Source organism: Erpetoichthys calabaricus, chromosome 12 (genome assembly GCF_900747795.2).
Source record: "Erpetoichthys calabaricus chromosome 12, fErpCal1.3, whole genome shotgun sequence".
Taxonomy (NCBI): Eukaryota; Metazoa; Chordata; class Cladistia; order Polypteriformes; family Polypteridae; genus Erpetoichthys; species Erpetoichthys calabaricus.
Window position 1 is genome coordinate 102,437,591 of NC_041405.2, and position 23,903 is coordinate 102,461,493.

The 23,903-nt window shown below is 36.0% G+C and overlaps 1 protein-coding gene across 1 annotated transcript in view; it reads left to right on the plus strand.

The window, feature by feature from the left end:
- The window catches only part of enox2 (ecto-NOX disulfide-thiol exchanger 2), a 587,323-nt gene that overhangs the window by 494,656 nt on the left and 68,764 nt on the right, over positions 1 to 23,903 (plus strand). The window contains exon 7 of the mRNA XM_051935340.1: positions 20,031 to 20,243. Coding sequence (XP_051791300.1) covers positions 20,031 to 20,243 — 213 coding nt within the window. The remainder of the gene's footprint in view (positions 1 to 20,030; positions 20,244 to 23,903) is intronic.

Here is a 23,903-nt window from a genome sequence, read left to right on the forward strand (position 1 = left end):
ATGTAACAATTCCTATGAAAATAACAATCTCTTTAAATTGTTTATCTGGTAAACCAAACCCGGGGGTGGGCGAGTGAAGCAAGCAGGGGCCGGAGCCCCCTAGTAATAATAATAGTAATAATAATAAATCTGCGATGTAGCAGGGGCACGATAGCTGAACCACAATGTAGTGGGGGATCACTGTATTTATTAAACTATTTATGAATTTTGAATATGCACTATTGTACATTTGAGTACTTTAATTCTCAGTATTTACAACAAACTCTGTTATTCTTTTGAACAACAAGTTTTGCTTTTTTTCTCCCTTGCCCTGGTCCATCCTCGGTTCATGAATATCAATGACCTACGTGATCTTGGTTGTGGGTCCAGGGCATCAAAATGATACAACAAATTACTGTATATGTTCTTTTGGGTCTTTTGACACACTGCTGCACTTTTATCTGACTGTCTGTAAACTTTCTGTTCCTGCTTATGCAAGTCTGTTTAAACCAAGCTAGCTTTGATTGCCCTGTATCATCAGTAGTCTGTTTCCAGGCCTAGAACTGTCATTGGCTCAATGTTTTTGAGAGGTTTTTGATCATTACCTCTATGAATTGCACACACACTAGTGGTCTGTCTGCTTTACACAGCATTGCCTCCTCAAATGATACTGACATTGACTGAGCAGTGAATTAAGTGGAAATGGCAACTTTACTTTATAAAGTGACCGTTTTTTCCCATTCCTGAAGAAATGTTATTTACTGATACAGTGGGGACTTAGAGAAGTGAACAGAATGCCGTAAATCATCTGTCAGTCCTGTACACACACAATGTTAAATTTTTCTGGATCTGTTTCTAATGAAGTGAGTTGCTGGCCTAGTTTCTCCTCAGCTTTGCAAATTCTCTCATCTCCTCTACTCCAGCTAAATCCTTAAATGTTTTCAGATTTTTCCCTCTCACTTTGAGTATATGGTGGCCCTTCCTCTGCACTTGAAAGTTTTCATACTCTACCTCCCATTTTTGAGATCAGTTTGGCCCACAAGCCCTGGAGATCCATCTATTATCTTATGGAATGTAGGATGGCTTCCTTCAATGGAGTACCTCCACTGCTGTCCATTAGTTTTTAAAAGAAGAATTAGAAAAAAGAATTAGAATTTAAAAGAAACTCTGCTTATAACCATTAATGAGGACCATATGTTCCTGATCTGAGACATTTTAACCACAGAGAAATGGATCACATAGTGGAATTTCTTTATTTGAGCTATTTGTTGTATGAACTACCTTCTCTGGCCAGATGTCTGTTTCTGCTTTGAACACTTTCTTGAAGGACATTGACCAAAAGGAAAATAATTATTAAAAAAAAAAAAACAGAAGGTGAAAAAACCTAAAGAAAGAAGCAAAAATAGTGCTCAAGGGCCATACAGGGACCAATAACCAAAATAAATATGGGAAAGACCAATCATCAAACCAAAAACACAAAACAGAAGTCATAATCAGAAAATCTTAACACTATGTTGTTTTAGTTACCCCTAGCCACTGCAAAAGAGAAGAAATCCAAAGCAAGAATGCCAGAGGGTGTATTCTGCCTTCTTCAATAGGCAGGACATGATGATATAAGTTGTCATATGACTCCAGTCTCAGGTGACAGATACTGTAAGAGGCGTAACAACTGTGTTGAAAATGAAGTACACACATTGGCAGTGCCCAAGAAAAATAAAGGCTCAAAGATGCTGTTAAAATATTTTAATGATGCATAAAGCAAATTAAATAAACTCGAAATGGACAAAAGTAAGTTCAAGATGTTCAAACAACCCAAATGTATAATGCTTTCTCTCTGTTCTTCTCCCAGATCCAACCTTCTTTTCCTTTTTTGCAACTTCATTTTTCAGGGTTGCAGGAAATCCAAGCCTTTACGGCCAGTTTTTGAGGCAATTCAGAAACCTATCCTTTGCTGACCCATCACTGGGTCCATAATACTACATTCAGTTCAGAGTGGTCAGTTCAGCAGATGCATACGTTTTAGGGATGTCAAAGGAAAAAGAAATATTCAGAGATTCGCTATCACGAATATGGAGAGAGTGTGAAAATTCCATACATACTTGTAGTTCAGGAAATAAATCCAGACCCCTGAATGAGAGATAAGACACCAGTATTAGTCACAACTGAACTACATTGCTATCCTCGAGGTTGGTTTGAGCATTAAATGCTAGCTTTAAATGGTGCCCCACCACCTCTTTTGTTTTGATTGGAATCTTCACTGCTAGACGTGTAGATAGAATTTTGGAGAAATAAGAGGGGATCCAGGACTGGGGAGAGTGAAGTATGGAGGTTTTGGATACAAAACAGAGAGAATTCACAATTTGAGAATGTTAATCAAGACATTTGATTACTTATAGCAATGCTGTTTAAAAGATTATCTCAGAAAAATACATGCCTAAGGGGTGACAGTTCAAAATATTGGGCTGTGTTAGCAAACTTTATTTATTTATTTATTTATTTATTTGTATTGAATATTTGCTTGAAGAAAAAAATGTATTAAGAAAACATTTGTATTACATAATCAAATTAGCACTGAAACTTTTTCTACATTCTGTAGTTCTCTATTTAATCATCCAGCCTAGCAAGCAAGCTTACAATGATGGTGACAATCTAGCTATAATCTAACCAAGGCATCTCCATAAACACATACATTTCATTAAAGCTACTGAAATAAGCTGACAAGCTGAATATAATCACAAAATGCAATGAGATTGAAGCATAATCTTTAAACATTTATCCATGGTACCTGTTTACTATATCCTCGATAGTGTTTGCAAATAATAAAATATAACTATCCTATCAATGTACGACCTCAGAGATCTTTTCCAGTGAGGGATGAGCTATGGAGAATTTTTTTAGCATGCCAAGGACAATGGCCACCAATATGTGCCCTGTTTTGTACAAGTTATTTGGGAGATGATTATATTTTGAATTAAATCAGCCTTTAGCAGTGCATTCAAGAGCGGCAGTCCTGTTACCATTGTGATTGCTTAATTTAATTTTACCTCCTTTGTGTGTCCTATACTATACCAGTATGAAGATTATTATTATTATTACCATTATTGTTGTTTTTGTAGTTATTGTTGGATGATTGTCTGTATTGTAGCCTATGATTTTTGTATTGAAGTGTTAGGTAAGAAAAAAGATTATTGTGTTTCTCATTACATTCATGTAATCTTTATTTCGTAGATTGTTTTGTGTTTGAATAAATTAAAGAAAAGCATTTTAATGTTAACGTAGCCCAAACTCTTAAGTGTTTTCTGATTTCATTGGTTCAGGTAGTGGGGGAAGTGTAAAACAGCACGAAGAAATAGAACTACAGGACAACATCATTTCAGGCTTACCAAAGATCAAAGCCCAGTCACAAGCTCCTAGGTCATGGTTTCAAACTGAGCTGTGAACTCTAAGGTTTTTATGGTGACCACTACCTCCACAACTATCACTCCTTATGCATATTTAGTCAGTTTGTAAAATATGTCAAAGTTAAATGATCAAACACTAGTTTAATGATAAAAAAAATGTGTAGTTAAAGGATTCAGGTAGTATAGGTTATCTGACCTTTAATTCAGAACCTAATGAAAACACTTCAGTGGCATGCAGAATTATTCATAGATGTAGCAATCGATCCTACAAAAACACAGAACATACTTGTTTTGTACTATAAAAGTGTTCATGATAAGCACTTTAACATCTTAAGGTTCTTTTTCTATTGTTGGACACGTTAATATTAGAAATGCCTAAATTATTAGACTTCATTTACATGTACACCTCACAGTACTTACCTATGTGACATGTACTCATTTCTAAAACACACAGATCAAAAAAAGTAATTTGGCAGAGACTAGCGACCTCAGCTTCAAAATCTTAGTAGGGGTTAGAAGCTGGTTACTTCATCGTTATACCTGAAAGTGCTGCACAATTCTAGCAGAACAAGCACACCTCGCACCTGAACATGCAAGAAACATACTATGACAAGGCTAGATTCCTACCTTTGAAAGAGATAAACAAATAATGAATTACTTGAGCAAGCACACTAGGGCAGATAAAATCAATAAACAAGGCCAGTTTCAGTGAGGAAATACTGTATACAAACTTTAATTTAAACATTACTTGTGTTTCTTTGCAGAAAACTTAAAATTAGAAGGAAATGTAAAATCTGAATGCTTTCAATCCGTTTCGGTGAAATTGAACTTGACTTTAGAATAACCAGGAGAGAGAGATGTCTGTGTAATTTAGTAATCATTCTTCTTACCCCAACTAAGTCACTTTTTAAAAGTTTCTGCTGCCTTCATGGTGCAGCATTGGTCCGCTTTGTATTTGCTGATGTGCATTTTAGGTGAGAATGCATTTTCATTCAGGACTGCCTACACCCCCAATCTTATGCTACTCTTATACAATCTTATACTAATGCTGCGTTGTCACCTCATTGTTCTTGTATGCCTCACATCTGCTTCTTTTAAATGCCATTGCGTTTTCATCTTTCCATTGCTGTATAGCATCTAATCATCTCTCAAATAGCTGTATTTTCATTTTTTCCTTTGGCTTGATGACTGTTTTTAAAAAGTGATATTAGTAAAAATTGGACGGCTGCGAATTTACCGTTGGACTTGTTGGACTTATTTTAACCTAATTATGAAGTACAAGTGAAATTACAACTAAAGTTAAGTCCCTAGAAGCCATCATTTCACATCTTCTTTCAAGCATATACACAATGGTTAGTTTACCAGAGCTTAAATATACTTCTTAACTTTTGGTTTATATTTAAATGTTTCCCATAATTTTCTTTAGCAGCATGTTTATTTGCATCCCTGAATTCTGTACTGTGTTAAAGTACAGTTTTTTAGCTGATAATCAGATCTAACGGACCCCTTTTCTTAAGTGGTCTCAAACCACTTGTGTTCTAAATCTTTTACTTTCCTTGCTAGCCCTTCAACTACTTGTCTTTGTTCAGCTTCTCCCCTTACATCTGTTTGTCTGTCTTCTGGCTGTCCCTGACAGTATGATGCAGTCATTTAGCTAAATTACCAGCTTGTCAGCATTTTTTGTCCTGTGTCTGCACTTACTTTCTCCAAATCTTGTACTAAATGTCTGTTTAAATACACACAATTAACAGCAGCGCTAGTTTTCCCTTGTGAGCTCTATATTATAGGTATAACCTTGGTCACACAGTTTTCGTCATTCAGCTACATCTTATCAGAAATAAAACACAAAAATTATGAATCTATTTAATAAACTAAAATAACCTAATATTTCCTTCAAAATTGGAAATTTAACTTTAAAAATATGTTTGCAGTTGCTAATGAAAAATGAAGTACAGGTTTTAGAAGGCTAGCTGAAATTCTTAAATATTTTGAAAAGACTCATTCACTAAAAAAAATTAAATAGATAGCAGTGACGTTAGGCCAGAGGCATGTTTTTAGATTGCTCATTTTTTAGGGCATAATAAGGCGACCTACAGTAAAAGTGTAATGATGAATGATTAATCATGGCTGTGGCTAAAAAAAAAGATCTGCCAGACCCAATGTGCAACTGGTGATAAATTTTGTGGCAGATGGCTGGACACATTAGAAAACTTGCATATTTTATATTATTTGCACTGCTAAATAGGCTGATCTGATAGAATAAATGTGCTATTGCAGAGAGTCTAGGGTCAATTACAACCAATGGAGGCCACCGAAATGATTAAGTGTCGAGTGGGTTTCAGTCAAAGCTGCAAAGTGCACTGTAATTTCCTGTCATGAACTACCACTGCATCACTCATCAACTAGCAGTTTGCATTAAAATGACAGTACTGGAGCACTTAGTGTTTCACATTGTAAAAATCAATTTGGTTTGCACAAGAGTTTTACAACAGTATCGCTTTTTGAGAATCTGTCATGTTTTTTTTTTTTAATTTGTTTTAATCTCCTCACTCTGGACTCATAGTCCTGTGTTAGAAAGACAAATTAAAGAACTGTAGCAAAAAATGTTTAATTTTTATTGCAGGATATGTTGATTAAATTATTAAATTTTCAGTTCATAGGACTTATTAGACATTCCAGGGCTGTAAAACTTATACTGCAATAAATTTTATTTAAATTGCAGAAATTATTATTTGTTGATGAGAAAAGTATGAAAAATCTGGAGTCTCTTTGTGGTGGTCTTTTTTCTTTCACTTGTACAAAAACACAATTTCTTAATTTAATAAATAACAAAATGTAAATTCCTATAATTATTCATTAATTCCTTCATTTTCCATACAAGTTTTTCTCACAACAAGGTCTTAAAGAGTTAGAGCAAATTATAGCAGAGTCAGGCAAAAAGCACAGCAACACAAAACACTTATCATGCCAATTAAGAGTCACAAGCCAATCTAACTTACATGCTTTTGGATTATTGTAGAAAACGCAAATGTGCAAAAGTACAAATATGAGGAAAATCTCACATACTTCACACAAACCACGATTTAAATCTAGGATTCTGGAGCTGAAAAACTGCCCATATATTTTTAGTATTATATATGTTAGTTAACACTAGAATCCTTGAGGCCTATGAAAAAACTTGTAATCCCGGGCCACCTTAAATTCCTTCGTACCTCTCCATTAGCATCTTTTGTTTTGTAAATGTGTCAATCAGCACAAGCAGCAAGCAGCCTCCTATAGGGTGGAGCTCGCAAAAAGTTTTTCCAGCTCAAGCCTTGTTTATCTGGGTGTGAGGTGCCTGGAGTTGTATTGGGTAAGTAATATATTGTTATTTGGAACACATGCATTTCGTGTGTGTTCCATGTCTGCAACAATCTAGGTTAGTGTAGGATGACAGGAAATGTGAGAAATGCAAGAAATTTTGAACAAATACCTAAAATGGAAACTTGTTGCGTGTTATAGTACTAACGACAAAATTTTGGCATGAAGGGATAAATTGTTTGAAGACTGAAGTCCAAATATCAAATAAACACTTTCACACAAGGTACACGTATAAGAGTCAGAATGTCATTATGTTTTTCTTCTTGCAGCTCATTTCTCTTCAGTAAGATTTGTATCCACTTTGTTCTTCCAAAATAACACCAAGTCTAGTTTTGAAGGTCTCTAAAGTCTTGTTGTCTAAAACACTACTTGGTAACTTATTCCTTGTGCCTATGGTTCTGTGTGTGAAGAAAAACATTTAATGCTTATGCAAAATTTGCGCTTATTGAGTACCTAACTGTGTCCCAGTGTTCTTGCCGAACTCATTTTAAAATAACAATCTCAATCCACTCTGTTAATTCCTTTCATAATTTTAAACATTTCAATCATGTCTTCTCTTAGTAGTCTTTTGGTTAAACTAAGTAGACTCAGCTCTTTTAATCTTTCTCTAACTCATCCCCTCCTTTCCTGGAATCTGCTCTTCTCTGGACTTTTTCCTTCTATGTCCGTTTTGTAACATGGAAACCAAAACTGCACACAGTAATAAGTCCATTATAAATCTTGAACGTAACCTCTTTGGACTTGTACTCTATACATTATGGCGCTATATAACCTATTCTGTTAGCCTTCTTAATGGCTTCTGAACACTGTTTGAAAGTTGATAGTGATGAGTCCACTATGACTCCTAAATCCTTATAAGGTCTACTTACAGTTTTTTTATTCCTCTGTAATGTTTCAACAGATTCTAGATTATCTGCCAATCCATCTATCTTGGTATCATTTGCAAACTTAAATAAATTAAATTAAATAAATTATATATTTATATATATATATATATATATATATATATATATATATATATATATATATATATATAAATATATAAAATTTATACATACATACATATAAACCCCCTTAAGCACTTGAGGATAAATATTATCTGGTCCTGGTAATTTGTTTGATTTCAGCCAACATTTAATCTGAGCAGTACTTCTACCTCTACAATTTCCAAATCACTCAATACCTCCTTAGTAGTCCTAAAAATATTTTTTACTGCATGCTCTGTATGCTTCTACAAATGTCAAAAATAGGGTTAATTATTAAAATTGGATATCAGGACATTAAAGTTTACTACTGTTTTCTTTTGTTTTAGCTATGTATGGTATAGATGTATTTGCCACTAAAAGTTCATAGTTTCTTAGTTGTCTTATCTTTTAAAAAAAAAAAACTGTTTTGTTGGTTGGCTGTTGCCCTGTCTATCAGTCAGCTCTGTGTACACTTCAAGCTGCCCTATACTAACTCCATATTCTGTTACTGTTGTAAATCTTAGTTTTTCTACCCCAGACTCAAATGTTGTCACTGTTTTGTAGATTTCTTTTGTTTTTTTATGTTTATAATTTTAACATTATTTTTATGACATCATCACTGGTATTTTGTGTTTATGTATTCTTGTGAGACTTCAATACTAAGAACAGAATTTGCAACAATGCAACATAATTAAGAGGAATGTTTAGATTCACCAGTATCAAAGTATCTTAAAAGGTGTGGTTTGCTGTAATTAATTAGGTAAGATTTATAAGACAGGTAACATTGACTTCTTCTTCTGACCTCTGATTTTTTTGACAAAACATTTTAGGCTTTGATGCTTGTGCTAGTTGTTCTGGTTTTGACCCTCACCTCTCTTTTTAGTATCCTTTGTTTTGCCCCTCTCACTTTGTTCATTTGCTGGTCCACTTTTCATTCTCTAACTGAGCAAGTTTAGCTTATTTATAACAATTCCTTAAATCAAGCATAATGGATTCAGAAATGGAGCATTTACAGTACACAAGGAAATGAGCAGGAAAAGCAAAGAGACTGTATAAAAATTAACTCCACTTTAGTTACTAAAATGTGTGATAAAATAATTTCTCTCGCTAAAGAAATTAATAAAGAACTATAAGTGGATCTTCAAACTCAGTTATGTGGGATTTAGGTTCAGTTGAGCACAGGAATTGTTTAAATGTGGGTTTGTGTTTTTGCTAGGATTGTTGCATTACCAAAATTTCAATCTTCAATTCAACACTAAGAAAAATATTGAAATAAATGGCAATTCTATATGCATTAAACACTTTAAATTGATGAAAATAAATATTTAGTCATTAAGTCATAGGAATAATTAACTACAGAAGTAATCAATAGCCTTGACGTTAACCTTAATGTGCATTACAGACCAACCCAAAAACTGCAGTTCCCATCCACCTGCATTCATAATCTTGAATTTTGAGCTGGTTTCTCCAACAGTATCAGGAACCTGCAAGATAACAGCGCTGTCATTAAAATAAAAAATCATCAAGTCACAGTCCTCGCTATGCTGAGCAGCACTTTTCATGATACATCTTAAAGGAAAATGCACCACGCTACTGCACTGACATAAACCCAATCTATCCAATCTACTTTCATTTTAGTTGCAATCCACAATTCAATTTCTACTACAATACACAGTGTAATTGAACACACTGAGGAGTAACTCAACTATTTATGCAATTGTGCACTGAAAAGTTATAGTGACTTACACTATTTGGTATATGTGATGAAATACAATTTAAAAATTGCACATAATACAAGAAAAGAAAGTAACGCACAATGGCAGCACACTTCGCGGTGAGGGATTAAAAATTGAGGTAGTCACAGAGTCCTTGTGCTAAAGAGTGTTGCCCCCTGAATGAACAGCACCAAATAAAATTGTCCTGCAGGTAAAAGTAATTGTAGACCCCTGTTTTAATGTAATAACCATTTAAATGACTACATAAATGTTTTACCCTGTGGAAAAGCAACAAATGTCACATTCCTACTTCAAACACAACAATTTGCAGGATCATAATGATTAATATTTCCATCATTTCAAAATAAGATACTATAAGAAAGGGAGCTGCAATGCCATGCTCATTGGTAGCCTGTGAGGCTAAATTGTCAAAAGCCGAATCAAACCGGAAGTACATTCCTAATGAAGGCTGTAAAATCAATATCATTACAATCAATACTCACCAGAATATTTATACTTCTGACAACCTAGTTTTTACTTTCGAAAATTTGGACACTTTTATGTAAAAGTAGAAAATAGTGATTTTCCTTTCAGAAGGAATGATCTATGAGAATCTATTATGATTAAGTCATTATATTTTAGAGAGAAAAAAATGGTCTCTATGTCCCTGCTTTGACTCCTTTGAACTTAATAAAATCATTTTAAGAATAATTACAGTATCTGCTTTAATTAATTTCTGCATTATTAGATTAGATAACTGGATCTATGGTATTTACAAAATGAGATTTTTACAATTTAATTTAAAAAGAGTGATGAGTGGAAAACTGGAGGGTTGGCACCAGCAAAGGCATCTGGTTGTAGAATTCACGACAGAACCTATATTACATCGACCCCACATAGAAGTGAGAAAAGAGGAAGAAGATGAGTGGAAAACTGAATTCACCCCCACTTCAAGCCATTATGAATATCTTGTCATGCCCTTTGCTTTAGCCAATGCGCCAACCGTATTCCAGCCATATGTTAACGATATTTTCCATGCTGTTTTGGAGCAATATGTATTAATGTATATTTATGGCATTTTAAGCTATTCTCATAATTTCAGTGATCATGTGAAACATGTACAAGATGTACTTTTATGTTAAAACTAAGTTTTTTTGTAAAATCAGGTAAGTGTGAGTTTAACAAAACATCACTATTGTTTTTAGTGTATTAAATAGCTTAAGGGGGCTTAGTACAGCTCCATCTAAAACAAGGCCACCTCATTAAAGCTGGTGTCACGATTTGTATGGTTCATTAATTATTATCAACAATTTACAAAGAATTTCAGTTTAGTAATTTTCCCAATTACTGCCTTGTGAAAAAAGTTCTGCAAAAGGTTTATTTGGAGGCCTTAAGAAGCATCTGCACATTTAAAAGAATTCTTTACTGTGGATATAATTCTTTTCTGTTTTTGTACCGGGGAAGTCAATTTTGTGGTTATTTTGCACATTTCATTTTTTTTCCTCATGATTAAAGTTTTTTGCATTATTTTTGTGATACCATTGTGCCGTAATTTTGTGTTCACGAAATCCCTAGAGCAGGATTTACAGTGGCGCTCAATGTGATGTCATTATTACCATGTCTTTTTTAAGAGAAGGTGTAGTGAAAAGACAAGCAAAATGACACCTTTTATTGACTAACTAAAAAGAAAAAATAATCTTTTTAGTCAGCCAATAAATGGTGTCATTTTGCTTGACTTCTCACTACATCTATAATGGCTAACATGGTACAACACCCTAGTACTTAAGGAAGGGTGCAGATTCATCAGGATCCAAGTTTTTATCCCAGATAACATTTATTGCAGAGTGCCTAAGGAGGTTAGTGTGCATATAGAAACCCTTGACATACATTTTTCAAAGTCACTATACACTGGGGATATTCTTAAGTGTTAAAACTAGATTCATTATTTAATGATTTGCACATTTCCTCCTGTCTTTTTTGAGTTCTATCACTCAGTTTGTTTTTTTCTTATTTCTAGAATTCAACTTTAAAGCCAGTTTATCGTTTTGAAGTTTACTTTTATTGGTGTTAAATATTTTGTGCTGTTTTTGTTGCAATTGTGATTTATTACAATTGCCACCACTTTGGACTTCCTTTCGTTAAGGCAGCTTCTGAAGTGTCAGGGTTGTTCCTCGGAGGTTGCAACCTTTGAATTACAACTCGATGAGTTGAAAGGTTGTCTTTTGGATTACTTCCCTATCTGAGTTAACAGAATCAAAACCCTTTTCCAAATGTCATTTTCAAAATCCTTTTTGTCTAAGAATTTTCAGTTTTTTGAGTCTTCTCAAAATGTTTGACTCTGACTTCTGTTTCATATTTTGATATGTAGACAGGTAAATATCCCGGGTATGACAAAGACATAACACTTACTGTAACTGAATGCCTTTTAATCCCATGCAGTGAAAAGATCCCTAACCCCTTTTTTGGAGGGTTAGTGACAAATGAAGAGTCCTGAGGTTTGCATCCTGGGTGGCTCCCTATGTGAAGTTTCCATGTTTCCCCTCATGTCCGCATGGGCTATCTCCAGGTGTTCTTGTTTCATCCCACAGTCCGAAGACATGTAAGTTAGGTGAACTGCGGTTGCTAAATTGGCCTGTTTGTGTCAGTTCACCCTGTGATGGACTGGTGCCCTGTCAAGGTGTTTTTCTCAACTTGTATCTGATGATGACTAGATAAAGAATGCATTTTAAAAGAAAAACTGGAACAGCTTACACCAAAATTAGTTTTAGTAATCAGTAAGAATAAGTTTAGACAGAAGAAATCATCTTTTACTAACTAGGGGGCTCGATAACCCACGTGTGGGCCCTATGCCTTAGTCATTTCCCGGATCTGCCACTTGCAACCAATCGTGCTGTGCTTTTGGATAAACATGAATATCAACTCTGTCTTTGATATGTCCATCTTTCGAAACTATTATCACTGACAATTTGTCACATGTTTGTGTATGCAAGCGTGATCTTTCAGATTCATATAGAAATACAAGAAAACTTCTTTGTACATGTTTTTCAGATAAATTTCACGTAAAGTGCGATACCTTTGGACATATGGATTTGTATCCATTATTGGCTGTAGAATTTGTAATACGTCCGATCATTTAACTCTTTCGATTCTATGTTGCATCGCTTCTCCGTTATCATAAATATAAACTTGACCAAATTGCAGTTTCTTTGAAATTAAACTTGTAGTAGCTTTAATTGTTGTGGGACCACATATTCTCATAATAGCGTATGGTCCTGAATCATGTAAATCTACGTTTTGAGCATTGAATGATGAGAACGTGAACAGATTATTGTAGATGTGGATATTTTGCCTGTAGTGTTTGTGGATTTCACTTTCACCAAATAACAAATCATTTAATTCTCTTGGATATGCCTCTTCATTGGGAAGACACACTACGTTTTCCTAATGGCAACATGAATTAGATGATCTACAAGTCTCTGACTTAAACTTCAAAGCCAAACAATATCTACATACTTCTGTCATATCACCTATGTCCATATATCTGATCTCTTTTCACTGTTCCATTATTTCACCGAGTAATAATTTCTGTTTGTTAGCTCTAATGTGACCTTTACTATCAGTTTTTTGAGACTTTTGAATTATAGTACTTTCATAATCTCTATCCTTCTCTGCATGTCTATTGCACCAACGTTTCTGGACTTCTTTACAACATTATACTTTGTCTTCTACACTTTGTCTTTTATTTCTGGCCCTAGGCACAAAGTTTCATCTCGCAGGACTTGAAATTATTTCTGAAAAAGTCTTGTCTCATCCCAGGATAAAAAGTCTTGTCTTCTACCAGGATTTTTTATATAATAGAGAGATGCTAGAACCCAGCCACAGAGGATGCACAAACCAGTGTGTTTCTTCGTGCCGGTCCCAAGCCTGGATAAATGGGGAGGGTTACTTGTTCTATCATGATGTGGATGGGAGGAGAAATGGGGTAGGAGTTATTCTCAAAGAACAGTATGTCAAGAGTGTTTTGGAGGTGAAATGAGTATCAGGCAGAGTAATAATTATGAAGTTGGAAATTGGAGGTGTGATGATGAATGTTGTTAGTGCATATACACTGCAAGTTGGATGTGCAGTGGGTGAGAAAGAAGATTTTTGGAGTGAGTTGGATGAAGTGATGAACAGTGTACCCAAGGGACAGAAATTGGTGATTGGAGCGGATTTCAATGGGCATGTTGGTGCAGGGAACAGAGGAGACGAGAAGGTGATGGGTAGGTATGATGTCAAGGAGAGGAATGAAGAAGGTCAGAGGATAGTGGATTTTGCCAAAAGGATGGACATGGCTGTGGTGAATACGTATTTTAAGAAGAGGGAGGAACATAGGGTTACGTACAAGAGTGGAAGAAGATGCACACAGGTAGATTACATCCTATGCAGAAGAGTTGATCTGAAGGAGATTGAAGAGTGCAAAGTGGTGGTAGGGGAAAGTGTAGTTAAGCAGCATAGGATGGTGGTCTGTAGGATGACATTGGAGATCAAGAAGAGGAAGAGAGTGAGGGCAGAGCCAAGGATCAAATGGTGGAAGTTGAAAAAGGAAGACTGCAAGGTTCAGTTTAGGGAGGAGGTAAGACAGGCACTGGGTGGCAGAGAAGAGTTACCAGACAGCTGGGAAACTACAGCAGATGTAGTAAGGGTGACAGCAAGAAGGGTGTTTGGCGTGACATCTGGAAAGAGGAAGGAGGAAAAAGAAACCTGGTGGTGGAATGAGGAAATACAGGAGAGTATACAGAGGAAGAGGATGGCAAAGAAGAAGTGGGATAGTCAGAGAGATGCAGAAAGTAGATAAGAGTACAAGGAGATAAGGCGCAAGGTGAAGAGAGAGGTGGCGAAGGCTAAAGAAAAGGCGTATGATGAGTTATATGAGAGGTTGGACACAAAGGTGGGAGAAAAGGACCTGTACCGATTGGCTAGACAGAGGGACCGAGCTGGGAAAGATATGCAGCAGGTTAGGGTGATAAAGGATAAAGATGCAAACGTACTCACAAGCGAGGAGAGTGTGTTGATCAGATGGAAAGAGTACTTTGATAGGCTGATGAATGAAGAGAACGAGAGAGAATAGAGGTTGGATGATGTGGAGATAGTGAATCAGGAAGTGCAACGGATTAGCAAGGAGGAGGTTCACAGATGAGATTAGACAGGAGTCCCCATGGACTGTGATGTTTGCTGATGACATTGTGATCTGTAGCGAGAGTAGGGAGCAGGTTGAGGAGACCCTGGAGAGGTGGAGATATGCTCTAGAGAGGAGAGGAGTGAAGGTCAGTAGGAACGAGACAGAATACATGTGTGTAAATGAGAGGGAGGTCAGTGGAATGGTGACGATGCAGGGAGTAGAGTTGGCGAAGGTGGATGAGTTTAAATACTTGGGATCAACAGTACAGAGTAATGGGGATTGTGGAAGAGAGGTTAAAAAGAGTGCAGGCAGGGTGGAATGGGTGGAGAAGAGTGTCAGGAGTAATTTGTTAAATTGTTAATTTCCCCTTGGGATTAATAAAGTATCTATCTATCTATTGGTGGCACTGAGCAGAAAGCAGGAGACAGAGCTGGAGGTAGCAGAGTTAAAGATGCTAAGATTTGCACTGGGTGTGACAAGGATGGATAGGATTAGAAATGAGTACATTAGAGGGTCAGCTCAAGTTGGACAGTTGGGAGACAAAGTCAGAGAGGCGAGATTGCATTGGTTTGGACATGTGCAGAGGAGAGATGCTGGGTATATTGGGAGAACCATGCAAAGGATAGAGCTGCCAGGGAAAAGGAAAAGAGGAAGGCCTAAGCGAAGGTTTATGGATGTGGTGAGAGAGGACATGCAGGTGATGGGTGTAACAGAGCAAGACGTAGAGGACAGAAAGATATGGAAGAAGATGATCCGCTGTGGCAACCCCTAACGAGAGCAGCCGAAAGAAGAAGAAAAGAGATATGCTAGCATTCTACCTGTATGAATAAGTAACAAAAGCATTTTATTACAGAGAATCATACAATATCATTTACTTTGAGTTTAAAAAAATGTAATAACAAAACCCTGGAGAGACTAGTTGTTTTACTATTAACTACGTACTACTGGAGTGAAAATGGATGTAGAACTAGTGTTAGAATGTTTTCATGTATGAAGAAAGATTACAGAAGCTGAAGCTTTTCTTCACCTTGTGTATACATAGATTCAGTGATGCAGATTAGCTTTCACTTTGTTTTTTTTTTTTAAATACAAGTTCTTCAAACCACCTGAAAATTATAGAGACTGTTAATAGACCAAGTTACGACATTGTAGACTGTCTTGAAATATAATCTGGATTTTATACCTTGGCTTGGCAGTATTTTGGAAATGTTTGATAAACAGGAAGTAATTAACTTTTTTCAGATGAACTCTGTGTTCCTATTGGCTAAGACCTCATTTCTAGGTAGACCCGGATATGCATTGTTCTAACTTGTGGCTGGTGAATTAATCTGTCATAAATTTGCAGGCAGTTATCAGTTTTCGTTTCTTGGCTCCAAATTGGATTAGGTGTCAGTCCTGTGCCAAAATACCAAAGGTTGGTTGTCACTTTACTAATCACCTCTTATCATGTCTGTGTCTCGTCAGAGATGCTCAGTCACATTCAAAAAATCTGTTTGTTAGGTGAGCAGTGCTGAAATTGCAGTCCCTAAAAAAATCTTGTCTAATGTGTTAACATCTTGAGTTGTAACATGCAGCTTTTGATGTCATTTTTACAAATATGGACAGGATGAACACAGTTTATGGAATGTTTTCAATGAAACATTTTTTAAAGATTTTCTTTTGTCAGCCACTAGTTGTGGGGTAACAAAAAAACAAAATGTCAGTAAAATCTAAATATGCTCTGGCAAGTATCAATTTCTGCTGTCATAAATGGAAAAATGTCTAATCCTGGCAAGTTTCCTGACAGTACAGCTTCACGTCTGCAGCCTTTTGTGGATAATCATATTCAGAGTAATATCATTTCATATGTGAAATTATTTTAAGCCCATAAATGTAATATTTGACATTATGAAAATTAATTTCAGGACCTGTAAATAGCTCATGAGATATATTTCAGTGTTTTGAAGAATTGTGAGGTTACCCTTTTACCAGCACTAGCCATTAGTTAACAGCAAATAATTGCAGGATTCACTTTTAAACTGACAGAGAGCAGTTAGGTGCAGGTTTAGATTTGTCATTCTATGTACCTGATACTGTGAATCACTGCAGCATGAAAAACCACCACCATCATCATTGAAATCTGACGCATTTTACATAACAGCTTTCTGGAGCATTGCAGCATTAACAATATTTCACAGTAACCTTGTTGGTTGTCAGAATACATGTCTAAAAAACACTTATATAATAATAAAACAATATTTTATGTTAAAGCAATAAATGTCGTAAGGATTCTTGCTCTCAAAGTAAGAGTCTAGATATATGTGTATGAATATTACTTTCTGTTTCCTTCAAGGTTAAGCAGATTGCCTGGTTTTAACCACACCACTGTGTATAATAAATTCATTTTGCACTGTTTAGGTTATTTGGATTGTAAGTTTCATCTGATTTTCTGAGCTGCAGTTCCTAGTTAGTGTTTATTAGATTTGTTAGTTTGATTGTCTGTAAGAATACGCATTTACAAAGTATTGGCTTTATTAGTTACAATTAAAAATATGCCCAATTATGACAGCTGCCCTTGGTAATTGTCCAAATAAGGCATGCCGTTATGTTTAAAGTATTTTTTGTACCCACAGTATGTGCTTTAAAGTAAATATGAATATATCTATCAGTCCTCATATGTTTTTTACTTACATTCTACAGTATGTTGAAAAACAAATGAGTGTATGGTTAAGTGGTGAAAATTAAAAAAAAAAAGAATGATGCAAAAAACTTTTTTCCACACTTGTTGGCCACACTCTGAAGGTTAATAGTTTGCATTGTGCTAATAAACATCAGACTACTTTAAGGTCACTGAAATTGTTTTTATTTTAATAGTAAATTCAATTGAAACAAATGCAAATGTAAGTTGAAACAGGCATGAATAATTCACCTTCATTACAGTACCGGTTTAAAGTCTAACAGTAGAAAGAAAGGAATTGTGTTTTATTTCCACCCTGCGGTAGTACCCCTCTCTTTGTTTTTTCATGGAGACATTAGGTTCTGCAGTAATTGAGGGCACAGAAATACAAGCTTTCAAAGAGTACCACTTAGACATATATTTTTCCACTTTCTGCAATTTTAGTGATGTCATCAAAATGAAGAAGACCTCTGCATTTGCTGTTTCACATTTGCTTTCACCATAAACATTGATAAGATGCAAAACCGAAAATTGCAACCAACGATGCACTCCATCTTGAAAAGGCCATTTTGATTGGATTCTCTTTCAAGAATGCATTATGAGGGATTGTGCACTGAGCCAAATCTCTGCCTCAAAATGAGACAGATCTGTGTGGTGCACTGAAATGAGCTTTAAAATCCTTCTGCCAAGTACTGTAATCGTTTCATTTTTAAAAGTACTGTAAAAAAAAATTAAAAGGTGATAAGGCAGAAGTAGTATATGCAATAGATAACAGTTTATTGTCCAACAGAAAATGGGTATAGAACTTCACTTTTTCTTTATTAATGTCATAAACGGGTTCTCTCTTTAATGATTACAACGGTTAGTGTTAAACCATTAAAGTATTAATGCATCCATCCATTTTCATACATGCCTACTCCATTCATTCAAGTCCAATTTAAATTACCAGTTAACTTGATGCATACTGTACGTAAATAAGATGAGAATGTGCAAACACCATCCAGACAATGACCAGGCCAGGATTTAATCCCTCTCTCCTGGATCAGTAAGTTCATAACAAAGTCATAAAACATCCACCAGGGCCTCAGAAAACCCCATCTTTTCTAAAAGATAATATGAAAGTGTCGTTATGACAGTAATGATAATGAGCCCAGTTCTTGCCTTTAATGGTATGCTATAAAAACAAGTGACGCTGTATTTAGTTTCCATTGTTTTGATGAGGACTCATTTTAGCTCTGTAGTTTTGGGGGTCCCGGACTCAAAGAAATGACATAATATTCTCAAATCACCTTTTAGTGTAATATGTGTCTTTGGTATATGAAAAAAAAAACAAAGTACCTAAGAAAAATCCATACGGACAAAGGGAGAAAACTCACAGTGTTTGGACACACAATTCAAGCCAGAACACTGGAACCATGACGTAGCAACATTAGTGACTGCACAAATGTGCTCCCCTACAATGCAGAAATTAATACATGAAATTACACAAAACAGACATCCACTTTTTCAAACATTTGGAACGTTTGCATTCAACACCTATATCAAATGGCCTCACTGATAGTCCCACACATGGTTCTAAACTGAGAATCTGCCTCTTTCAGCCTAGATGTGTCCATCCTTCTAAAAAAAAAAGGGTACTTTTAAGGTAAGGTTCAGGATGGTGTGTTGTGCCTGTATAGGTGCTACAAAGGTCAGTTTGTAAAGTTAAAGATGGACTTCCTGAATTAGCACTCTCCATGGCTTTGCACCGTGTCAGATTTTGATCGGAGAGTAGCATGGAAGAACTCCGCACTATACCTCAGCTGTGTGCTGGGAACTCTTGATGGTCTAATGAGATTACAATGGCATCAAATACTGAACACCGTCAGATCACACTACCCCCAGTGCATTACATGGTGTTGGTAATCAGATGTTCTGGATACACTTAACCTGCAACCCTGTTCCTGCATAACTGATACTAGGAAAGAATTTTGTGTTTCAACAAGACACCGATCTAAAGCTCATGGTTGTATCAACATAGGAGTGGCTTAAAATTTAGAAACAAGTTGTACTTGAGCGGCACAATCGGAGGCCTCCTCATTAATCCCATCAAAATTACTCAGACTTCCTCTCCATCACCATTCCTTAACTACCCTTTCACAGCTGGAACAATTTTGCAAATATTGAGCAATTGAGTAAATATTTATTAGAGACATTTTTGCCAGAGAGTGTTCAGCAAAGTACTTTGCCCAAGGGAAAGACAATTTAAAATTTGAAAACATTTAATTTTTTATTGTTTTAATTACTGTTTCTTTTTGGGAACGGCTCCATGAAAAAAGAATGTGTAATTCACCAAAAAATCATATGTCTACCATATATACTTCAGTGCATGCTGTATATTCATTCATTTACTAATCCTATAATCCATTTCATAGTATAAAAGAAAATATCAAAAAGTGGTAAAGAAAAAAGTGTTTGCAAAATAGTTGAAACAGAGAAAAATTCCTGTCACTATGTTTACTTTAAAACACTGTTTTGTTTCTATTTGTAGCACTTCAAGTTAGCAAATTTTGTGCTGAGTGTTTTTACTTTTCAACATGTTTTACATTACACTGCCATTTTTAATAAAATAATTTCTTATAGAAATGCAGCAAGTTTTACATGATATTTCATCAATATAATGCAAGAGAAGGCAGCTGGGTGAAGTTCAAATTTGACACTGTTTGAAATTCGTGTAAGCAGGGCCACATTGGTTTTTGATTAAAGAATAAGTAAAGGCAAAAACTGATTGTTATATTCTTTGTTCTCATGTAGATGACTCTAAATTTCCAGAAGCTATTCGTATCCTACTGACTTGGGTAGAAAGAGGTGAAGTTAACCGCCGCAATGCCAACAACTTCTACTCCATGATCCAGTCCTCTAACAGTCACATTCGTCGACTAATGAATGAGAAGGCTGCCCATGAAAAGGAAATGGAAGAGGCAAAGGAGAAGTTCAAAAATGCACTCTCTGGAATTCTGGTACAATGTGAGTACCTGTTTGACTTTCTCTTTGAAATCTATATGTGTGTCTTTTAGAAATGTAAAAGATTATATATATAAACATCAAGGGACTCCACTTTAGGTTGTGTTAATCATTTGAAATTGTATTTACCATGTTATTTACTTTATAGACAATGGTATAACTCACATTTTAAATTTGTTTATTTAAGGAGCAGAACAGGGTTCAAGATCACATAAAAATATCTGATTACTTAGTAAAGAGGTAAAATATCCAAAGAGATTTTTTGCTACAGCTTGCATAATACATTTAGATAATTGCATTGCAGAACACCACATATGCAACTGGTAGTACAGTACTCGGGATTATGCATTGACCCATACCATTCTCCAAAGTCATGGCCCATTTATTCATTGAAAGCAGCAGGTGGTTTAGTTAGATACGTTTTAGTTATTAAATCATGCACTAGTGGAAACAGCACTTCTGAATTTGTGAAGCATATGCTCCTTAATACTCCACCCCCATGCACTTTTCATTTACAGGATTGTTCCATTGTAGAAAACAGGTTGCAGACAGCATAAGGCAGCTATCTCAAGTCAGGAAGGCATGATAATGCAGGTTTATGTTTGCTTTTCTGCTGCTAATGCACTATTGCCTCATGAGACCAAAAGGAAATCTTCTGCTGCAAATGTTTCAACAGAAGTGGTATTTTTACAAGGTGATAATGAGCTGTAATAACTCTTTGTGTTTAAAGTGAATTAAATATGAACCTTAGCTTAGACGCTACTGAATTTCTGTCTTTACTCTAACTGTGGTGGTACTGTAGGTAATTGGAAATGCTTGTAGCCTTGATTGCCCGTTCTGCTTGGTAGACGTCTTTCTGTTTCTGTTCTTAATATTTTACATTTAATTGGCATGCTCCCCCTTGTTCTAATTTGTCAGTGTGTGAAAAGGTAAGTCTTCTGAAGGTCATTGTGACAATCTTGAGATGAACTGCTGTAAATGCAATCCAGGTAGGGTATCTCATCAGCATTTTACAATGAAAATCTCTAATATAACATAGTCAAAAAGCTGTACAAAATATAGCCAGCCTTTCACTGATCATTTTAATTACATGCATTTTCTTGACAAGCAACAGTAATACTTTACTGTAAAAGGTCACCTAAGCTTGCATGGTTCCTTTTGAACTGTAATATTGTAAATGAATTTATAAAGATGTTTCAGATTTAAGCATTGCCATTGATGAGACAAAAACAGCAAACCCAATGAACTCTTTAGAATGTATGAACAAACGGTTTAGCTATTTACCTTTCCATTTAACCTCATCTGCATAAAAGTGAAATGTAACATTTTATGGTGTCTTTGTGTATTAACTATCCTACCATGGCTGGGTTGTCAGTTTATCACACAGCAGTCTAACGCATACACCCACACTTGTCTTTAGGATATTGGAGGGTAACCGGTGTACTCTGAAAAGGGCCCATGTGGACACTGGGAGAACATGCAAACTCCACCATGATAATGCCAGGCTGCACTGTAGTGTTAAGAAATCTCCAGTTTCAGCATTACCTCCTCAGGAGACTGTTTTTAAATTAAAAAAACAAAAAGTCATCCCTATGCACGTCTGTAACCGCAACCACATTTAACGCAGCTATATTTTTTTTACAGAGAGTTGCTCTTTTAATACTATAAATCATGTTTGCTGATTTTTCTAAATGGCCAAACAGTAGACTAGTTTGTGACTTGTGCCTATTGCTATCTTAATGGCTTCTCACTCCCACAGACCTAAACTAGAGTTAACATATTAAACTAGAGTTAACAGGTTTGACAATAGATTAATGAATTATTCTAAATGTTTCCTTAACATTTTAGATACTATTGATTGTCATTGTCTTCCTCTGTTCATTCTTACATGGAATTTCTCAGTATGATTGGTTTATATTTTTAAACCCAACTCATAATGTCCTTCCTTCATGCGACATAGTTTAGCCAAAATACCAAGGTGACCATAATTGTGTTGTCTAAGGGGAAAAGTGCGGGCAAAAATGTGGCCACACTCATTAACTAAGCCAATTAATTTTAACTGTTGCAGGGCCAAGGTTTTGGCACAGGTACTGCTGTCATAGCAGACTATGATGCAGTTAGTTCATCTGTATGTTGTTCACTGTGTGCCTCTGGAACCTGGAGCCTAATGAGGGTTTATTGCCAGGAAATAATTGCAGAATAACAGCTGTACAGTATCTTCAAAATATAACTCTAATATACAGTTAGGTCCATAAATATTTGGACAGAGACAACTTTTTTTCTAATTTTGGTTATGTACATTACCACAATGAATTTTAAATGAAACAACTCAGATGCAGTTGAAGTGCAGACTTTCAACTTTAATTCAGTGGGGTTAACAAAACGATTGCATAAAAATGTGAGGCAACTAAAGCATTTTTTTAACACAATCCCTTCATTTCAGGGGCTCAAAAGTAATTGGACAAATTAAATAACTGGAAATAAAATGTTCATTTCTAATACTTGGTTGAAACCCCTTTGCTAGCAATGACAGCCTGAAGTCTTGAACTCTTGGACATCACCAGATGTTGGGTTTCCTCCTTTTTAATGCTGTGCCAGGCCTTTACTGCAGCGGCTTTCAGTTGCTGTTTGTTTGTGGGCCTTTCTGTCTGAAGTTTAGTCTTCAACAAGTGAAATGCATGCTCAATTGGGTTAAGATCAGGTGACTGACTTGGCCATTCAACAATTTTCCACTTCTTTGCCTTAATAAACTCCTGGGTTACTTTGGCTGTATGTTTTGGGTCATTGTCCATCTGCATCATGAAACACCGCCCAATCAATTTGACTGCATTTAGCTGGATTTGAGCAGACAGTATGTCTCTGAACACCTCAGAATTCATTCGGCTGCTTCTGTCCTATGTCACATCACCAATAAACACTAGTGTCCCAGTGCCACTGGCAGCCATGCACGCCCAAGCCATCACACTGCCTCCACCGTGTTTTACAGATGATGTGGTATGCTTTGGATAATGAGCTGTTCCACGCCTTCTCCATACTTTTTTCTTGCCATCATTCTGGTAGAGGTTGATCTTGGTTTCATCTGTCCAAAGAGTGTTTTTCCAGAACTGTGCTGGCTTTTTAGATGTTGTTTAGCAAAGTCCAATCTAGCCTTTCAATTCTTGAGGCTTATGAGTAGCTTGCACCTTGCAGTGCACCCTCTGTATTTACTTTCATGCAGTTTTCTCTTTATGGTAGACTTGGATATCAATACGCCTACCCCCTGGAGAGTGTTGTTCACTTGGTTGGCTGTTGTGAAGGGGTTTCTCTTCACCATGGAAATGATTCTGCGATCATCCACCACTGTTGTCTTCCGTGGACGTCCAGGTCTTTTTGCGTTGCTGAGTTCACCAGTGCTTGCTTTCTTTCTCAGGATGTACCAAACTGTAGATTTTGCCACTCATAATATTGTAGCAATTTCTCGGATGGGTTTTTTCTGTTTTCGCTGCTTAAGGATGGCTTCTTTCACCTGCATGGAGAGCTCCTTTGACCGCATGTTGTCTGTTCACAGCAAAATCTTCCACATGCAAGCACCACACCTCAAATCAACTCCAGGCCTTTTATCTGCTTACTCAATAATGACATAACGATGGACTTGCCCACACTTGCCCATGAAATAGCCTTTGA